The sequence below is a fragment of the Spea bombifrons genome, chromosome 4 (genome assembly GCF_027358695.1).
Source record: "Spea bombifrons isolate aSpeBom1 chromosome 4, aSpeBom1.2.pri, whole genome shotgun sequence".
Classification (NCBI taxonomy): domain Eukaryota; kingdom Metazoa; phylum Chordata; class Amphibia; order Anura; family Pelobatidae; genus Spea; species Spea bombifrons.
In genome coordinates this window covers 63,703,597-63,724,206 of record NC_071090.1, presented here as the reverse complement: position 1 = coordinate 63,724,206, position 20,610 = coordinate 63,703,597, and the positions used below count along the sequence as shown (strand labels likewise).

General features: G+C 39.0%; 1 protein-coding gene across 1 annotated transcript in view; it reads left to right on the top strand.

The window, feature by feature from the left end:
- The window catches only part of PCLO (piccolo presynaptic cytomatrix protein), a 127,636-nt gene that overhangs the window by 61,246 nt on the left and 45,780 nt on the right, over positions 1–20,610 (top strand). The window contains exon 4 of the mRNA XM_053464498.1: positions 9,487–10,199. Coding sequence (XP_053320473.1) covers positions 9,487–10,199 — 713 coding nt within the window. The remainder of the gene's footprint in view (positions 1–9,486; positions 10,200–20,610) is intronic.

The following is a 20,610-nucleotide window of genomic DNA, read 5'->3' as shown; positions in this document are numbered from 1 at the left end:
ATATATATATCATAAGAAAGCATTGCCAAAGACTAACACATCCACCAGACAAGCCTAAAGACTTTCTCACAGAAATCCTATAGTGCAAGGGATATATATGCCAAACAATTTAACAACACCTCTTTTTGCCTCTAAATCCACTTTATACATAGATCCTTTTTTTCCATTTAGTAAAAAAACATACAAAAAAACTTTCAAATCTGATACTGAAATGAGTTGCTTTGCTGACTTCACACTTGATGTTCTTAGGCTGACTTTGCATTTATGTTTCAAAGTATGGAAAAGAACAGCTTTGGCTGTAGGCTTTCACATGGAACCCCCCCCCCCCCGCCTATTTTCTGCCAGAATTATTTAGCTAGGGCATTCGGAATACAGAGCTGATTCTGCACTCTAATACTTGCACACAAAATTTGTGAAAAATAGGTAAATTCATCTCTTAATGTTTTACTCTGAGATTATTAGCGAGCAACAGGCTGACAGAAAATTATATGTGATATTCCTTTCAGATGCCCGGGTTATATTCTACGTTCCACACATCCTTTACAGATCCCGTCACATATACTTTAACCACACAAGACTGTTACAGGCCTCAGTAGACGTTAAGGTTAATTATTTAACTATGCAGAACTAGTAATTTCTGTTACATAAGATTTTTTTATGTTTTAAGATTAGAATGTTTTTCCTATTCTGTAAAAATTATCAACAGCTTGGCCTTGGTGATTTTCCTCTATGGTTCTCTCCTGAGTTTTTTGTCTGACCGTTAGTACTGTTTTTGAGGTAGCTATACGCAGATCTAGTTACAAAACCTTATATATATGCAGATCTTTGTTTATAATCTGGGGCAGACCGAGGGACTGAAGCTAGACTGAAGCTATAAACTTTAATAGGCATTCTATGTTATACTATGTTTAATTTTGGATTTCTGTAATTTTTATTATTTTTAATAAATAAGTAATTACTATTTTGAATTCTCAGTCCTTTCTTATAATTGTGCTCACGATTTCATTTATTGAAATTTGGTAACTTAACACTTAGGGTGGAGAATAACCTCTTTTTAAGACATTACATGGGAGGAAAGGTGTGAACCCATCACAAGTCTACCATCAGACACCCATTGCTGCACTATATCCCACAGAGTGCAGGCATTTTACTTTCAGACATGTAGAACTAGAACTAGAAATGTTGCTGGTACAAGGGAGCAATTCTAGTTTCTGTTCTTAATTGATTGCATATGTGCTAGTCATAAAAGTCTCTCCATGACCCCCAGGAGCGGGCTGGGCCAGGGCAATTGAATGAGTGAATACATGGATGTGTAGGTGGGGGAAAGCATTGCACAGGGAAGCGGTTTGAGGATACCACAGGCAGGTTGTTTGGGGGCAAAGGTGGGAATGCTTCCATTTTGGGTGTCGGGCAGATCCTGGGAGTGAAATCTGGGTTCTAAGGGGGGGCATTAATTCATGACAGGGTGCCGGCTGAGGGCATTACATCAATCAGTACTAAAGGGGGGCTGGGCGGTGGGATAAATAGACAATGTGTGGCTAGCTGGAGGCGATACACAAGGATGTGGGCATATTAGGGTGCCTGCATTGGCCATGTTTTCCAGGACACATATAGCTTTTACATTCTGCTGACCAGCCCAGATAAAATGCTGCCCTACAGTATGGGGGATGTATAGACTCATGGAGGGAACAAACTAGTCAGATATACACCCCCCATACTGCAGGGCAGCATTTTATCTATGCTGGCGGCATCAAAGCACAAGGGTAGCAACTGAGGCCATTACACAAAAGGGGCAAAAACACTAAAAGGGGGGTTCAACGACAAAGCAGTGTTGTTGTATCTTAGCCCATCTGGTGGGTGTCGGAGCCTGTCCTGATGTGTGTGTGTCAGTGTGACAGGGCCTGTCCTGGTGTGCGTTTGTCTGTCTGTCAGTGTGTCGGAGCCTGTGCTGGTGTTGGTGTGTGTTTGTGTGTCGGTGTGGAAGAGCCTGTCCTGGTGTGTGTGTTTGGGTGTCGGTGTGGCAGAGCCTGTCCTGGTGTGTGTGTTTGGGTGTTGGAGTGGCAGAGCCTGTCATGGTGTGTGTGTGTCTGGGTGTTGGTGTGGCAGAGCCTGTCCTGGTATGTGTGTTTTGGTGTTGGTGTGGCAGAGTCTGTCCTGGTGTGTGTGTTTGGCTGTTTGTGTGGCAGAGCCTGTCCTGGTGTGTGTCTCGTGTGTCGGTGGCGCAGAGCCTGTACTGGTGTGTGTGTCAGTGTGGCAGAGCCTGTCCTGGTGTCTATTTGATCATCTGTTTCCTGGCGCTTTACTTTCCGTAGGAATAAATTGAACTATAGTCACTTTAAAGGACAAAACTTTCTAGGCCCAGAAATCAGTGAGCAGAAAAGTGAAGGTTTTGTGTTATTTAATCTATTTCAATCTGCATATTTTATTAAAAAGGATTAAATGTGTTAAATTGTGGCTTCAGGTGTCTTGTGTATAATGACTTTTTTTTTAGTGTACTGACCTACTCCCAATCCCATCCCATCACATTACATCAACATGTGTTAGAAAATCAGGAAAAGATGTGCATGGATGATGGGCTGATTCAGTGGCACAATGGGCCACTTGACTAGACATGCCCCCCAGGCTGTAGACTGTTAATATCACACCATAAGCTCTCCAACACTGATCACTTAAAATGTCATAGTCCAGCAACTGCAACAGATTGGGCCTTCCCCTTTAGGCATGTCCAGCTTGATAGACAATTCCCAAAGCAAGATGTAGAGACATAGATTAGGTCAAATATCAAAGGTAAATACTAAAAAAAAGTCTGGGTCCATGCTATGTGTAATCGCTAGACTACACCATGAGGTGTTATATCACTTGCTACTTGGAGTAGTTATTTATGTGTATTTTGTGTTTATATGAGCCTAGTTTCTCTTTATTATACAAGAGGTTATCATAGATACATTTATGGCTACATTCTACAATAAATATAAGAAGTAAGACTAAAAAAGATTTAATGCAAGTCACCTTTTTTTAAACAAAATCACTAAGAATAGCATACAGTAAAAAATTGTGCTACGATCCAAGCACCTCTATGGAGAACTTCTCAGACACTTAATCGAGAGTTCATTTAAAAAAGTACAGGTATTATAAATTGCACTACTAAAAATAGAAAATACTGAAAGGAAGTCATTTGGAATGAATATGAAAAAGGCAATTGGAACAAAAAGTGACATACAGCATGTGACCTTTAAAATATGAGACAGAGAGCAAATTACTCATGCCATTAATACTAAGAATCCTTCTAACTGACACATTCATAAAATATAATGTTACATAAAGCAGACTAAGTCTCCGGTTCTCAGGCTGTCTCTGAAGCACATGTTAGACTGAGATAGGTAGGTTCAAAGAGGTATACTTATATTGGTTCATTATTGTGTCTAGAATTGGACTGTGCTATGACTTTTGACTAGTCTGCTAGTGGTGAGCGCCCAAGCTGCTCCATATGTTAAGCCCCTACTAGGATTGTCATATTTTACCAAACATTTTCTGCAAAATCATTGGAGAGTTGTTCCTGGTAGTATGTGCTGTTTTATAATTTAGAACAAAAATGTTTATGCATTATGCTCATTAATGAGAAACGAGACAGAAAAGGAAGTTAAGACAAGGGCTAGGAGAGACGGTAAAGTAAGAGAAAGGAGAGGAAAACTAAAGGAGAGACAAGAGAAAACATGGATGTGAAGTATAGGAGGAATAAGAGGAAACAAAAGGGAATTGGAAAAGGGAGGGTGGGATGAAAGAAAATAATAGAATAAAGAATGGAAGCAGAAAACAAAATAGAGAAACTTGAGAGGATAGAAAACTTAGGCACACCCAAACACACCTTCACTCTAACACACAGACACCCATACTAACCCATCCTCAAAGACTTGTCATTTTTTTAGGGAATTTTAACGAAGCCTGTGCAAAAGGACACTGCCAGCACAGAAGTAGTGAAGTTTCCTCTGCCACAATGCACTGTGGGCAGTGATTGTACCTGCATAGCCCCCTATCATGCAGAAATGTCCTTAGTGGGAGGCCTCCTTGCCTCCATGGCTATCCATCAGGGGCGTAACTAGAAACCTCAGGGCCTCAACCTGTGAGAATCTGTTAAGGGCCCCCCCACCCCATCTATCTCTCACGATCTACCCTCTCCCTCCCTACCCCCCTTCTCACGATCTACCCTCTCTCTCCCTACCCCCCCTTCTCACGATCTACCCTCTCCCTCCCTAGCCCCCTTCTCACGATCTACCCACTCCCTCCCTACCCCCCCTTCTCACGATCTACCCACTCCCTCCCTACCCCCCCTTCTCACGATCTACCCACTCCCTCCCTACCCCCCTTCTCACGATCTACCCACTCCCTCCCTACCCCCCTTCTCACGATCTACCCACTCCCTCCCTACCCCCCCTTCTCACGATCTACCCACTCCCTCCCTACCCCCCTTCTCACGATCTACCCACTCCCTCCCTACCCCCTTCTCACGATCTACCCCCCCTCCCGATCTACCCACTCCCTCCCTACCCCCCCTTCTCACGATCTACCCACTCCCTCCCTACCCCCCCTTCTCACGATCTACCCACTCCCTCCCTACCCCCCTTCTCACGATCTACCCCCCCTCCCGATCTACCCACTCCCTCCCTACCCCCCCTTCTCACGATCTACCCACTCCCTCCCTACCCCCCTTCTCACGATCAACCCACTCCCTCCCTACCCCCCCTTCTCACGATCTACCCACTCCCTCCCTACCCCCCCTTCTCACGATCTACCCACTTTGTAGGTCACTTACCGTCGCCGCTGCCGCCGTCGCCGCTGCTGCTGCCGCCTGCCTCAGCGCTGCCCAGAGTGCTGTGTTGGGAGCGTGAGGCGTTTGTCTCGGGTGCCGGCGCTCAGGGAGTGCGGAGGGAGTGGGCAGCGCTGAGGCAGGCGGTGGCGGCTGCGGCAGCGGCGACGGCGGCAGCGGCGACGGCGGCAGCAGTGGCGGGGAGTGGAGGCATCCTGGATTTCTGTCAGTCAGGGGGGCCCAAGGGTTGCCGAGCGGTCGTTTTCAGCAACCGCTCGGCACCCCTTGGGCCCCCCTGACTGGCAGAACTCCAGGGCCCGGTCGCAGTCGCGACCCCTGCGACCCCGGTAGTTCCGCCACTGCTATCCATGCCATATATTTGTGTTTATTGGTTAGCCTGGTTGATACCATATTAGACCAAACCGTCTATACATCACGGAGCCCTGAAATCTGTTCCAATGGTTTAGCTCCCTTCGGTTGGTGCTCCTTCACAAACTTGGAAACACCCTGGTAGAACCACGTGTGTGCTAATTGTAAGGGATGGAGCTTTCCAAACTTGTCCCATTTATATATTCTGTACATTTTGTTATAGTGTTTTAATACATGGTTTATTGTATGGTTTGCTGTGGATGAAAAATGGAAAGAAGATTAATCTAAGAGAAGGTCAAATAGTTGAATTAACCTCATCAGACATGTTCATTTGTCTGAAATGGGAATTGTTTCAGTCAAGTAATTCGCCAATTGCCAGAAGCATTCAGGGGTAGTGCTGTGGTAACAGGGGGTCATATATATGAACAGAACTGCAGTTATTATTGGCTTACAAATCCTTTTTTGGATGGAAATATTAATTTAATTGATCTATGACAAATAATTCTGACCCAAATGATGCTTAATGACACTTGAGAATTAAGAATTGCTATGTGGTACTATATAGTCTGAGAAATCTATAAATGTTATTGTTTTTCTTCTTCTTCTATTTAATCTTTAATTTTGGTGTTTTTCTGGTGAAATTACATATTTATGGAATTTGAAATAGTTATGTATATTAGAGTACACTGTTTTATATTCCACCCAAAGTACTTTTAGGAGCTAACGGTTCAAAATTAGGAGATTAATAATGCTGTTATAGTAGGGTAGAAAGTGAAGAGGAAAAATTGTGTCTCACAATTTCTTCCAAATCAGCGGGCTACTGAATCATTAGAAAATGTCAGTTTAGAAGATGTGACAAAAGAAGCCCCCGGGAATATTTTTACAGTCTCTGTGGGAAGAAAATGATGAATAAACACTGTGTGATTCTGCCCATTTCCAGAGTGTTGTTCTCATTATGCATTATAGCTAAATAATGTTGTTAGATCAAGTATAAAATCGAGTTTTACTGTATTGCAGTTACCAATCACATGTCATATTTTCAAGAACACATATCATTTATACATATTGCTGGCCAGTATAACATATATGACGTTATGAGTTTGTACATCCCACGTACTGCAGACCAGCACTTTACATGTGTTGTTCAGCAACACATTTCAAACGGCCAAAAGAGTGACATTCTGTTTTTAGGTTTGATTAAAGCTGTGGTCAGACTCAAATATCATTTGATTTTGTGACTAAGTAGTGCTTTATGTAGTTGAATAAAAATTTAAATGAATACTGTGTTTTAATTACGTAATATGCTGCAGAATAACAATTGTTTACTATAGCGCTAGTGGCCACCCATTTTAATTTTTATGGAACAGTGCTCCATTTAGGTAGTTTGTCCCATGTCCAGCTCCAATAGGGAGTGCATAGTGTATACATGTAATGAGTGCTTGTACATGTATTGTGTTTATGTATACTATGTCTATGGATACTATGTAAACAAATTCACTTATGTAAGTGAATTTGCGCACATACACGCATACATCATTTAGATCAGACTAACACACACTCCACTCTCATGCCCAGGGATCAACCTCAGCCACACACACTACTCAGACACCATTCTCTGCCACATAGAACACAGTACCACACACACACTACTCCCGACCATACAGATCAAACTCAGTCACTCACACCACTGGCAGCCACACAGATTACACTCAGCTATACATACCCTTGGCCATTCGTATCATGTCTTGGTGTGGTTTAATACAAAAGGTTATTATAACTATTATATAATTAATAATAACACAATATAATATATATATGAACAAGTGACTGCAGGAACGTTATGTATAAATACAGTATAATTTTAATATTTATATGATTATAAATAAAGCTTGTTGGGTGTTTTTAATTCTACCCAAAGTTGCCAACCTTGTACGGAGTAGTGACAGTCCAGTGTTTCTGTACCTTCATAGTAGAGAACACTAACCAGTATTGTACTAGACATAATTGTGTATTATGAAGGGTCAAGCTATCCTTGTTGCAGGTGCAGTCACTAGTATATAGTGTATAGTTGCTGTAGTGAGATGAAAATTTTCATATGAATGTATCTCACAACTCTTTAGTGAATATATCACAACTCAAATTACTAGCATGTTAGCCATCGCTGAGGACTCTTCAAGCCATCCTGTTCATAGATATTAAAAACATTTATCCTTTGAAATATTTTATATTACAATTTTATAAGAATTGTGTTTTTTAGGATATAGTATTAAACATTATAACCCAAAAAACTTAATATGCATTATTATAATTGTTACCTTTTATTTATTAAGCACCAACAAATTACGCAGCACTATACAATTTAATTGGGACAGTTAACACATACATAACAAATATACATTAATACATACAGGCACATACATTTGAGAACCCTGCCTTTTTGCCATCTAGCATTATGGTACTTTTATGCAAAGTTCCTGTCAGAACTTTATTGTGATGTTGATTCTTTCATTGGGAGTACGCAAAATTAATAATGACATTCCCACCTACTATTTGCCTTTGTGTGACTAGTTCTGACCCTTGATGACAACCACACCACCAGAATAGGAGGGATTCCTGGGTATAGTGAGTGGATATGAGGGGGAACTTGGAGTCTGTTAGATGTTAGAATTATTAGCTGTAATGGAGATATCAGTCTATCCAAGATTAGAGCATGTTTGATGGAGGATAAGAACACAGAGGTTGAATTGTTGGGTTAGGGTAGCGGATACCCAATAGAGAAGGTAGGAGGAGATGGAAGGTATAAGGTCTAGTGTACAAGTAATGAGCTGAGTACAAGAGTACATCATTAACAGTGACTGGACCAAGGCAAATGAGGGTGGCAGCTGGTAAGGAGATGGATCCATACCCAGTGTAGGCAACATACCGAGGGGCAATATTATGCCTAGTGCTTTTCAATTTATATTTTTAAAATGGTTAGCAAAATTGTAAGGGGATGTGGGATAGAGGAGCTGTTAAAAACAGACCTTTATGGATGCAACATTGGGAAGGCATGGAAGAGAAAGACATGGAAACAAAGTTACATATTTTGGTTGGTTGGAGAACAGATCATGAATTTGCAGTTTAGGAAGTCCTCGAGTAAACCTGACTTCCTGAACAGGTGTTCAGCACTAAGAGAGCACCTTTGGAGGAGATGGGTATTGGGGTATTGGGGGTGCAAACCTATGTGATGCATTCTTTCCTAGCAGGAAACACTGCCAGCAAGCAGCCAGAATGTTAGCACATGAAACATTGTCAAAATCAGCAACTACTTACCTTTTCTGCGCTAACTAAAGCTCTCAGGACCAAATTTAGCAAAACGAGCGATCATGTAGAATACGAAAGCAGGAAGTTAGTGACCACTCATGATCTATTAATACGGAGTGTTTTGTATCTATTGGTTTCTTAAGCATCTAAAAATTTAGGATTTGGTAAAGTAGCAAATACTTAATACTAAAATATTTTGTTCCATGATCATTTCCCTTTATAATTGCTTCTTAACTGACATTGAATAATGCATTGAGCTTTCTCTAGCATTAATCAAATGCTTTAATTAGTGCCCAAAGATCAGTAATGTTTCTGTAGAAAATTAAATATTTCCCAATTGACATTATTATCTCGTGGGTTAATCATGAATATTTAATTATTTATCTGCAGGGACAGGCATTGCTCATGCTGACCAAATTTAGCATTTAATACTCTATTCAGGGATTCAGAGAACCAGTAGGTGAAGACACTGTTTTATAACCATAACCAAAGCAGTAGTAGATAGATGCTGGTCAACATTTATTGCTTTGTCAATGATAAGGAGTTAATAACTTGGCCCCATTCATTTGTCCAAATATTTTGTTATGTATGTATCTGTTAATACATTTAAGACATTACTTTTTCTTTTAGTATTTACTATTATACTTAACATTTTGTTTAGTGACATTGCTAACATAGTGATGTACTTGTTCCATGTTCATTTTATATATAGACCAACAAACTCCTGCAGGAATGTTACCTCCTCAGGATTAGCTTCTCTATAAATAATGTTGTTTTGTCCCTCAAACATTTTATCTTTTCATTTTTAGCATTGCTTTTGCTGCCACGGATCTTTCAATAATTGAAAATTATAAAACTAGTCTTAATAATGAAATGTTACTTAACTGTCTAAACTAGGTACCCTGCCTTTGACGTTATATGGCAAGGAATGTTATTTAAAATGTTTGAACATTTCTTTATATTAATTTAAATGATTTTCTCAATATTCCCTCCTCTTTCAATGCAGGTAGTTGAATGGCTGTGTTTGAACTGTCAGACTCACAGAGCAATGACAGGACAACTTGTGGACCTTAGGAAAACATCACCTCCACTAGGACCACCATCAAAGTCTTCTCCAAAACATACTATTTCTTTAGAAAACCAAAAAGAAATACATAAAGTTACCACATCCTCCTTCACTGCAAGTCATCAGTCAGTAACAGAAGTTATTTCAAAAATGTCCAATGAAAAGGTTGCCATGGTACCCGAAGAAAAAAGCAGCGTAATACCAGAAGAAAAAATAAGCATTGGCGGCTCTAAAAAAGTTGACATTGCTCCAGAGGGTATAGTTGTTAAAGCCTCAGAAGAAAAAGCCGACATCACACCTTCACTACCAGTAGAAAAGACTGGCATAGTATCTGAAGGAAAACCCAGCTTAATACCAGTACAACTCATTGAACAAGAGATTGACAAAGATAAGCTTCTGTTGAGTTTATCTGAGAAAGTCAAGAAATCAGTGGCACTGCCTGGTGAAGAAGTGTTTCCTTCAAAAGATATTAATTCCCTGGTACCAATGGAAATAAAAGGCATTAAGCCACCTGAAGGAAAAATAATGCCTAAAGAAGATTTAATGATTGACCTTTCAGCAACTTTGCTTAAGCAAATTGATGAAGGAACATTAGAAAATAGAATAAAACCCAAACCGAGCCAACTCATTGAGAATGAAGCTGGAAAGGAAAAGACTGTAAGTAGCATTTCATTATTTGGTATTGATGGTGATATGTACACTGCATTTTTTAGTATCCTATATTAAAGTGGTGATCTTACTTTCAAGGGGCAGCAAGGGTAGCCCATGCTTTCCATACCACTAACTGTTTTAACCCCTTAAGGACAATGGGCGGTTCCTAAACCCATTGAAAACCATGCATTTTGAGCCCGTACATATACGGGCTTTGTCATTAAGGGGTTAATGAGAAGTCAGAGATTCACATAGAGAATTTTGTAATTTTAAGAAACTGAGTGCAAACATTATATGTTTGAGAACTCAGCTGTGCCCTGTAAGGAATCGTGAATCTATAGTTTCCTACACTATCATTCCTGCTGATAACTTAAAAATTTAACTGATATTTCAAACATTCTGTTTTGAAAATATGTTTTAAATATAAATTATAATTTTAGCAAATAACCATTGAGATGGAGGAGAACGGTTACAAATAGGGAAGCACTCACAACAATTTTGGGAATAACAATGTACAAAACAAGGAATCAAGGCACACTCCCTAAATACACACTGAAACCCTTCTAAGTAATGCACGTGTCTCACTGAGCTATTCATATCATGTGTAAATAGTGCATAGCCAGTCACTACAAAGATGTATAACAGCGTCATATTTTCTAAGAAATCATAACATAGGTTTATTGCTTACATATAAAGCAGTACAAATGTTTTCACTGAAGTGAGTTGAGTATGTAATTTTTTATCTTTGGAGAATTAGTTTTTACATTTTGGTACTTAACATTTAATGAACCTTAATGGTTCATCTATACCTAATGAAATTTATAAGCAATTTAAAAAAATGTTTTAAAGGCCTACGTGCAAATATAATGTTGCATGATGTAGGCCTTTTAATGCCATGGTGGTGGTGTGTTTTACAATACTGTATCTGACAGATTGCCCTGCGTAATATCTAATCTTCATCTAGATTTAAGGGCACTACCTCTTCTGCTTTTTGCGTATGGTGGCCTACTCTTCATCCACATCTCTAGACCTAGAGACAGAGAAGGGGGTGTTGAAATGCTTCTGTCTCCTTGCCACCTATACCTTCTCCTTTTCTCTTCGCCTTTTGTGTGGCTGTGACTTACTGACCCCTGCTCCTATGTCTCAGTTATGCTACATAGTCTATCATTTATTCTCCATCATCCCCAATGGGGGACCTTATCTTATACCTATGGAGAAAAACTTGTCCCCTGCTGCCACATAACTGTTATTTCACGCCATCTCTTTTGGTCTTCCACAGTAGATCAACTCCCCATACACCATGATGGCCACCAAACTGACCTGGCCTTACCCTATTTGTATACAGTCCCCAGATCTAAAACACCACCTACTAATCTCCAACCTTGCTATAATTTCCACTCCTCCGCTCCAGAAAAAAATCAGTCTACTAAAACAACTGTGTCCTCAACCATCTACAGCTAAAACACTTTTGACTCACCATACACTAGCCTTAGTGAGCTTACTTCTCTTGTGTTTCTCTTCACTATTTCTGTTCAAGCCCTTGAAAGCTATTTTAAAACAAAAATAAAATGTGGGATATCCTTCCCCATGATGCTTCTTAAACTGTACCTCAACCCTTCTCCTTATCAGCAGCTATTCTCAACTGCTTTGACTGCTATCACTCTTAATGAGGTTTCTGGTCCCCTTGTCCTCCCACCTCATCACATGCCCACTCCACCCTGTTTGTTGACATATTCTACATATTCTTTAATGTCCTTACACATCCACCCTGACCCAGCTGTTTAACTGCTTTCTACTGGCATGTTACTATCTCCCTTTCTATAATTCCCATTTTTAAGTCTTCCGTAGACTCCATGTGCCCATCTCACTACTGTACTGCCTCCATTTTCCTGCTGATCTCCTGTAATGATCAATGTACAATCACCTAACTCATTTCCATTCATTTTATTCTCTACGCAACCCTTTACAATCTGATTCATGCCTGAGACAGCCCTTACCAAAACAATCTTTTCAGTGTTAAAACAAAAGGCCATTTCTCCTTCTATCTTCTTGGACCGCTGTACAGTCTTTGACACTATTGACCACCCCATTCTCCTGCAAACACTTCATTCTCATGACATCTGTAGCTTGGCTCTCTCGTGGTTCAAATCATAAATCATTGACAGTACCTTTTCGGTAGAATTTTCTCTGGCGCATGTTCCTCTCCCCCTATCATTCTGTGTGGGTTTGCCTCAGAGTTCAGTTCTGGGGCCTCTATTCCTTTCTACACACACAACTTCTCTCTCGGACAACTGATCAGGTTGTTTTGGATTCAATACCACCTCTACGCTGACTCTGACTTCTAGATTGTAAGCTCATTTGAGCAGAACCCTCCTTAGCTTTTGTTTCTGTAGGTCCAAATTGATACACAACGTGCTACTTGTTATGTCCTGTATACCCATTGTACAGTGCTGTGAAAAAGTAAGGAACTATGTAAATCAAAAATAATAATACAACACAACTAAATGTGTTTACTCAATAGATTATAACACACATGAATAACAGTAATAATATGTGCTAATAATAAGAAAAATTGAACCTGATCTTTTCATAAAGTTTAGCGTGGATCCATATGAATAAAAATAAAACAATATATAGGGTAATACAATCAGATAAATTCAACCCTGTCTGGACACTCTGTGTTTTGTACTCACTTCATTCAAAAATTTCACCCACTTAATACAAAGGTTCTCCACTTTGGACCAAACTTAGAAACAGAGGTTCTTTTTTTCTAGAACACAAAATGGCAAAAAATGGCGTAGCCTGCTTCAATTAGGAACATATTTTTAATGTTGTTTTAAGTTTTCAAACTCTTACCATAAAAAAAGATTATACACAAAATGAATCTTTTGCTTGGCTGCATAGAGATCACAAGAAATGCCTCCTTCTGATTCTATATCCTGACTTAATAGCAGAACTTTTTTCGCCAATAGTTGGCTTCTTCCTGGTTTAAAATGTATTCAAAGGATATGACAAAACTAAAATTGCCAGACAAACCGATACTTTAAGTAAAGAGGGCCCTGTTTGCAAGCTTACAATCTAACGGTGAAAAACTGCGACTGTGAAAAATATATAGATATATTTAAGACAAACAATGTGAAAAGATGAAGGTTGGGCAAGTAGGCATAATTATTCTTAAATGCAAGTTTTCCAAAGAAAAACAGGTGGGCCAGTTAATGGGAGTCCAGCCCTACCATAGCTGACATCATCATGTTGTTGAAACACCATTCCCATGTATCCAGCAATGAAATGATTAAAGTGAGGGAGGCTGTTGTCCAACAGCAGTTGAAGGGTACAAATATCTAGTCTTTGTTAAGCCACTCACATACCAATTAAATATATAATGATATTCAACCTGTACACTAAATCCTTATCCCCAATGTTGTATATACCCAAGGAGACTGTTTTTTTCTATCATTTGTAAAGAAGGACCATGCTCTTCCTTACTCTGTGACTGTTGTCTGTCATGTAATATGTTTTATTGATCAGATGTGTAATTGATCAATATTCAGTATTTTATTGTTTAATGGATCATACTAATTTGTCAGATAAAGTAAGCTTTACAAGTTCTCCTAGTTGTATCCAGTGGAGTTAACAGATTGGTTATCCCTGATGAATCCCTCACAGCAGTATGATACACAGTGGGTGCTTTAGTAAGAGGCTTACCTGTAGTACTACTATATATTTTTTCATGTTTTGTCTTTTTAAACTTGTTTTCTTTTTATATGTGTTAGTCTTTGTTTTGTGTTTGATTTACATGATATTCAGGGTGCAGTTGCAACAAATTAACAGAAGTAGAATTTCTGTTTAGCAATTGCTACTAAGACACTGACTATCCATAAACAATGTGATATTCGCAAGGACATCTTAAGTGCTTTAAGTCTGACTTACTTTACACAGTATTAATCTATTTAAAATGAAGTATATGCGTTAGTATCATTATATTATTAATACAATTAAAAGCTGGATTTGTGCATTATTATTTGCTGTATACGCCCATTTATACAGCTCTGGTTTACATTTAATTGGAGCACCCCCTCCCTTTGGATGCATCCCATTGGCTTATAGTTAAGGTTCAATTATTTTTCTTTCTTCTTGTTAAGTGCCATACCCAGGGGTGTTAAAATAATTGTACCCCCTTCAATCGGGGTACATCTTGTCGGACTGAAAGCTGAAATGCAGGTGAATTCTGATGGGCACTGGTGTGAGATTACATGCACATCATCTGTTTATAATACATTAGTGGCATACATATGAACATTGTAATGTAATGTATTAAAAAAAATAGCATACTATTTGGCAGTTTAAAGATATTTGTAATAAAATTATTTGCTCTTTCCTGTGCTATTTCCTGTTACTACTACTTCTTCAAATAATTTTCCCTTTTATGATTGGCTGGTTATTTAACAACTTTTTACGTATTTGTAACGTGTTTTATAACTGGTACGGAAAAAAAAGGAAATATGAGTTGGTTTAGATGAGTACCCAAAGACCCATAGCAGGTGAGTTGAATTATTTTATTACAAATATCTTAAAGTGGATGTTTTCACTATTATAGCTTATGAACCAACTTTATGTGCTTGTCTGCACATCAGTCAGAACTTTCTATGTTCTATGTTAGAAATTGTAAAGTGTGTTATTAAAGTATATCCTTCTAAAAACTTTGCTTGAGTGTATAAATAACTCATATAGTCAGAACCACCCCCCTACCCACACCTCTAAAATTTAAAAAAGTGTCCCTCTGGCATTTCAAAATGCTAGAAGGCATATAGATATATAAAGAGTTCAAGAGAGGCTATGAAACTGTTAATAAGTTTATACCTGCTCTGATTTGAAAGCATAGATATGTAAATATTAAAATTCTAAAAGATGAGCTTATATGTTTAACTTTGGTGGAAAATTGTATTTTTAGTAATATTGGGTAAATATTGGCTACAACAAGGTATAATCTGAACTCTACCTTTTTATGATGTTCAGTGAGTTCCCTTTTATATTTTATCCTAATATTTATAGTACAGTATTTATATAATACAGTGAAGGCTTTGTAGTATGTTATAGGGTTTCCCATGTAGAACTGAGTTCCAAAAATGCTTGGATATCTGTAAGAAATCGATCATTTGATAACAGGAAAACTACTGGATATTTTTGCCCCACAAGATTCACAATATAAAAGTATAGTCCTTTTGTTCTAGCTTATTCAGTAAACAGGTCACTTTGTAAAATATGTTATCCAAATATATATATATTGATGTTTAATATTATAGAGACTAATATTGCTTATGTATTGTACTGTTATTGTTGATATATTTATAATTCAATCTTTTTGAGAAATTATAATTATATTTCTGTTTTTTTTAGGAGAAGGAAGATGACAAGTCAGACACTTCAAGTTCTCAACAGCAAAAAAGTCCACAAGGTCTTAGTGACACAGGCTACTCATCTGATGGCATATCTGGCTCACTTGGAGAAATTCCTAGTCTCATACCAAGTGATGAAAAAGATTTACATAAAGAACCAAGCAAACGTGAAACATTCTCCCATGAAAATAGTCCTTCAAGCCCCTCTGATTTAGCTAAGCTTGAGAGTACTGTTCTCTCAATTCTAGAAGCCCAAACTAGCATGCTCATTGATGAAAAGTCAAGGAAAAGCAATGACTTGTATGGAATATATGGTGGGCAAACACGAGTTAAAACAAAGATCTTACCAATTACACCAGAATCTTTTAGTTCAGAAGAAGAAGAACTTGAGGATATTCAAGAAGAAGATGAAGAAATTCTTGGTGAAAATGGAAAAGGTATAGTTTCACGGAAAAGTCATAAAGACGGGTTAGGTTCAGTAAGAGATATTACTTCACGGCAAAGGCATGATTCTCTGGATGACAGTAGTGAAAGTGAAAATTCCCCAGTCCCTCAGAGGAAAAGAAGAATTAGCAATGGATCATCAAGTAGCGACGACTATAAGCATGAAGACAGTCAAGGATCAGGAGACGATGAAGATTTTATCCGTAAACAGATCATTGAAATGAGTGCTGATGAGGATGCATCGGGGTCAGAAGATGAAGAATTTATAAGAACCAAATTAAAAGAAATTAGTGGAAGTGAAAGTCAAAAGGCAGAAGCAAAGACAAAGCCTGTTGCAGCAAAATGTAAGAGACTAACCAAAAAAAGCAGTGCAAGTTATGATGATGACGGAATAAGACGACATTCATGGCACCATGGTGATGAAGAGGATGAGGAAGTATACGACGAAATTCCAGAACCAAAATACAGAGAAAGTAAAAGCCAAGAAAGTGAAGAGCTTTCAGTAAGTGGAGGGGGAGGACTCCGTCGATTTAAGACAATAGAACTAAATAGCACGATATCCAACACATATTCTGAAGAACCTTGCAAACAAACAACAATGCTCTATTATGATGAGGAGCCAGAGTTGGAGATGGAAAGTTTAACTGATTCTCCTGAGGAGAGGTCACGTGAGGAAAGGTCTTCTAGTCTTCATGCATCAAGCTTTACTCCAGGCACGTCGCCAACTTCAGTATCATCACTGGACGAGGACAGTGATAGTAGCCCAAGCCATAAGAAAATATCAGGGGAAAGCAAACAGCAAAGAAAAGCTAGGCACCGATCTCATGGGCCTGTTTTACCCACTATTGAAGATTCATCAGAAGAAGAAGAATTAAGAGAAGAAGAAGAGCTTTTGAAAGAACAAGAAAAACAAAGAGAGCTAGAGCAGCAGCAAAGGAAAGGTTCTAGTAAGAAGTCCAAGAAAGACAAGGATGAACTAAGGGCTCAGAGAAGGAGAGAAAGACCAAAGACACCCCCCAGCAATCTTTCTCCTATTGAAGATGCTTCTCCAACAGAGGAATTGCGTCAAGCAGCTGAAATGGAGGAACTTCATAGGTCTTCATGCTCTGAATATTCACCCAGTATTGAATCTGAACCAGAAGGATTTGAAATAAGTCCTGAAAAGATAATAGAAGTACAAAAGGTATACAAATTACCTACTTCAGTTTCCCTGTATTCTCCTACAGATGTAACAACAGGTGCTGTGACTGAGAAAAAAAATGGCCAGCGAAGCTTAAAAAATGCAGAGGAGGCATATGAAGAAATATTATACAAAGCAAAGCTTTATCAAACCGAGAAGGAAAAAGATGAGGTTTTTGAGAAAGAACCTTTATATGGGGGGATGTTAATTGAGGATTATATCTATGAGTCATTAGTTGAAGAAAACTACGATGAGAGCTTAGATACCAATGCACTAAGCTGCCAAGAAAATGTTTTTGATTCTCAGGTATCAGACCTAAAGAATTTGACAGATGATATTCGTATAGATTCTGTTGAGAAAATCATACATTTTGAAAATGAATGTTACACAACAGGGACATTTCATACTATTGTGCCTCAAGAAGACATAGTTTCTAGTTCATACATTGTCCCAGAAAGCCATGAGATCATTATTTTGGATAATGCTGATGAAAGGCAACCCGAAGATACAGATACTGGTTTCCATGACTTTATTAGTTGTCAAAATATGCAGTTGACACCAGGATCAAGCCCAACTCAAGTTAGAGCGGACTTTTCTATAAAAACAGGTTATGCACAGTCTGTCCCTGCGGATATATCCCCAGCAGAAAACCTATTATCTGTTTCTCAGATGGAAACATCTTCTCTTGCTAATGTAATTTCTATTCCAGATGTTAAAATAACTCAACATTTTACAACAGAAGAGCCAGAAGAAGATACAATTACTGATTACACTGACCAGAAAATGCAGGACTCAGCTGTTGCAGGAAGTCCTGCGAAAAGTGAGGAATGTGTCTCAACTTCAGTTTCACCTGCTATAAAGGACAGTGACTCCATGGAGTTAAGAAACCTGGACCAACAACCTGTAATAAAGCCAGAAAAATATACAGGGAGTGCTTTATCAACTGGCCCGAAAGAAAGAGAAAAAGATGGTAATGTAATGTGTGCAGCAACATCTAGTTCAACGTGTCCTGGTTCTAACCAGGTTTATTCTTATGCAGCTCACACTACACAACCTTCTTTGGCCAGTGAAACAACATCAGTTGAACATGTTATAATTTCTGTGCCTGAAGCTACTACAGAGATTACACAAACAGCTGGGGCATGTTCTTTTGATCAAGAACAAGGCAGAAAAGATGTGACTAAAGTCTTGGAAAACACTAGTATTAACATTTCTGAGAAAAGGGGTGAGACTCCTAGGACTGTGGAATGCTCACTACTGACCAAACAGTCTACATCAGTAACAGATACTATAACATCTTCCCCAAATCTACAGTCGGCGGCATCCACTGTCACATCTGTTACATCAAAAGTTAAATCATTATTCAGAAGTTCCTCTTCAGAGTCTACTGTTCCTTTGACAACACAAACACCGCCACCACCCCCACCATTACCTCCACCTACCCCATCTAAGCCTACAGTATATTCCAAAAAGAGGCCTGCACCCAAAGTTCCATCAATGGAAAAAAATGCTATAAAAGGGTCCACCAATGAAACCTCACAAGGGGAAATTTCATTAAAAAACAATGCTACCATTGTTTCAAAGCATCATGCTCCACCACCACCTGTCCCCCCGAAGCCATCTTCTATCCCAGCTGGACTGGTATTTAGTCACAGGCCAACAGAAAATAGAGTAACAAAAGCTAGACTTTCTGAACAACCAACAGTTATGCAAAAGATGCAAGGAGTACATGACAACACATCAACACTGCCTGCCACTATGAGTTTAAATTTGATTCCATCAACAGAATGCAAACTGCCATCTCCTACATCACCACTTTCTCCTCATTCTAATAAATCTTCACCAAGGTGGACTAAGCCATCGTTGGAAACCTATGTTGTTATCACATTGCCCTCTGAACCTGGAACACCAACTGACAATGTTGCAACTGACACAACATGTTGGCCTCTTCAGGCACCACCACAAGAGCAAGTTCCACAAACAGCAGAAACTGTTTTCTCAATTATGTCCCTTAGTCAAGGTGAAACAATACAAGCATCATTTGATTCCCACCCTGTGCCAAGTCCATTATCACAGGTAATAACAACAGCCTCTACAAAGGCTGCCATGTCTAAAGCTTCAGACCTTGACAGCACTGCAACCATTTTACAAGCTGAATGCACATCCCAGTCAAAACAAAATGCAAAAGCTTCTAAATCCAATAATGTAATTGATCTACGCACTCTGAGTAAAATTGATAATGCAAATAATGACTTATTCATGGGTATCTGTATGGATCTGTCTTCTGCACCACTGGATGCCAAGCGGCAGTCTACATCTCAAGGTGTTTCCGGTCGGCCGGTTAGTGCTGTGCAGCCTGCTGTAGTAAACCTTTGTAGTGAATCAACAGCAATGTCTTCTGTTTTACCTCCAACAGAGCCATATTCCATAGTGACATGTTCCACAACGCTGGGTTATACAACAAGTCTGGAAAGTCTTGTTGATCTAGGAAATTCAATGAAAGCGCCATTAAAGCTGACATCTAAACAACACGAACAAGCAAGTGTTGGTCTTCCTGTAGAAGAAGAAGTGCCCATTAACCTATCCATGGGAATGCCAGCACAATCAGTGATTTCTGCAACAGGAAAACACGGATCTTTTTCTCCAAACAGTATAACCAATGGATGCACTGATATATCCACTTCCCAGGAATCCGTAGATAGTGGTGTAGTAGATCTTAGTACCACTAAGTCCCATAAAACAATAGTAACTGTGGATGAAACCACATCTGCAATTATCACTGAAATAATTGAAGATGATAAGCCTGTTGATTTAACTGCAGGGAGAAGGGCTGTGTGTTGTGATGTGGTATATAAATTACCATTTGGAAGAAGTTGCATTTCACAGCAGTCATCCACCAATTTGCCTGAAGACCGTTTTGGTTACAGAGATGACCATTATCAATATGATCGGTCAGGGATGGCTGGGTTAAGAGGTGTTGGCGGTATGAAGCCATCAATGTCTGATACTAATTTGGCTGAAGCTGGCCTTTTCTTGTACAAAAGTAAAAACACTTTTGATTATCCTATTGGAGTAACTGAAGTTGCTGTAGACCTTACATCTGGGAAGATGACTACAGGTCAGTATGATGTGCCAGCCGACCTTTCTTTGAAATGTGATTATGGTGTTCTCCATCTCATTTCAGGATGAAATTTTTATTTTATTTTATTATGCCATTTTTATTTTATTTTTGTGGGACATTGTGACAGTATTTTGGAGTACTGGTGTATTTTATTTTCCATTTTATGTATATATTTTGCTCACAGGTTCATGCATGTGCCTGCATGTTCCAAATATGATTTTGCTTCTTGTCCCAGTGAATCATTAACCATGGAGATTTGCATGCAATTTATCCATT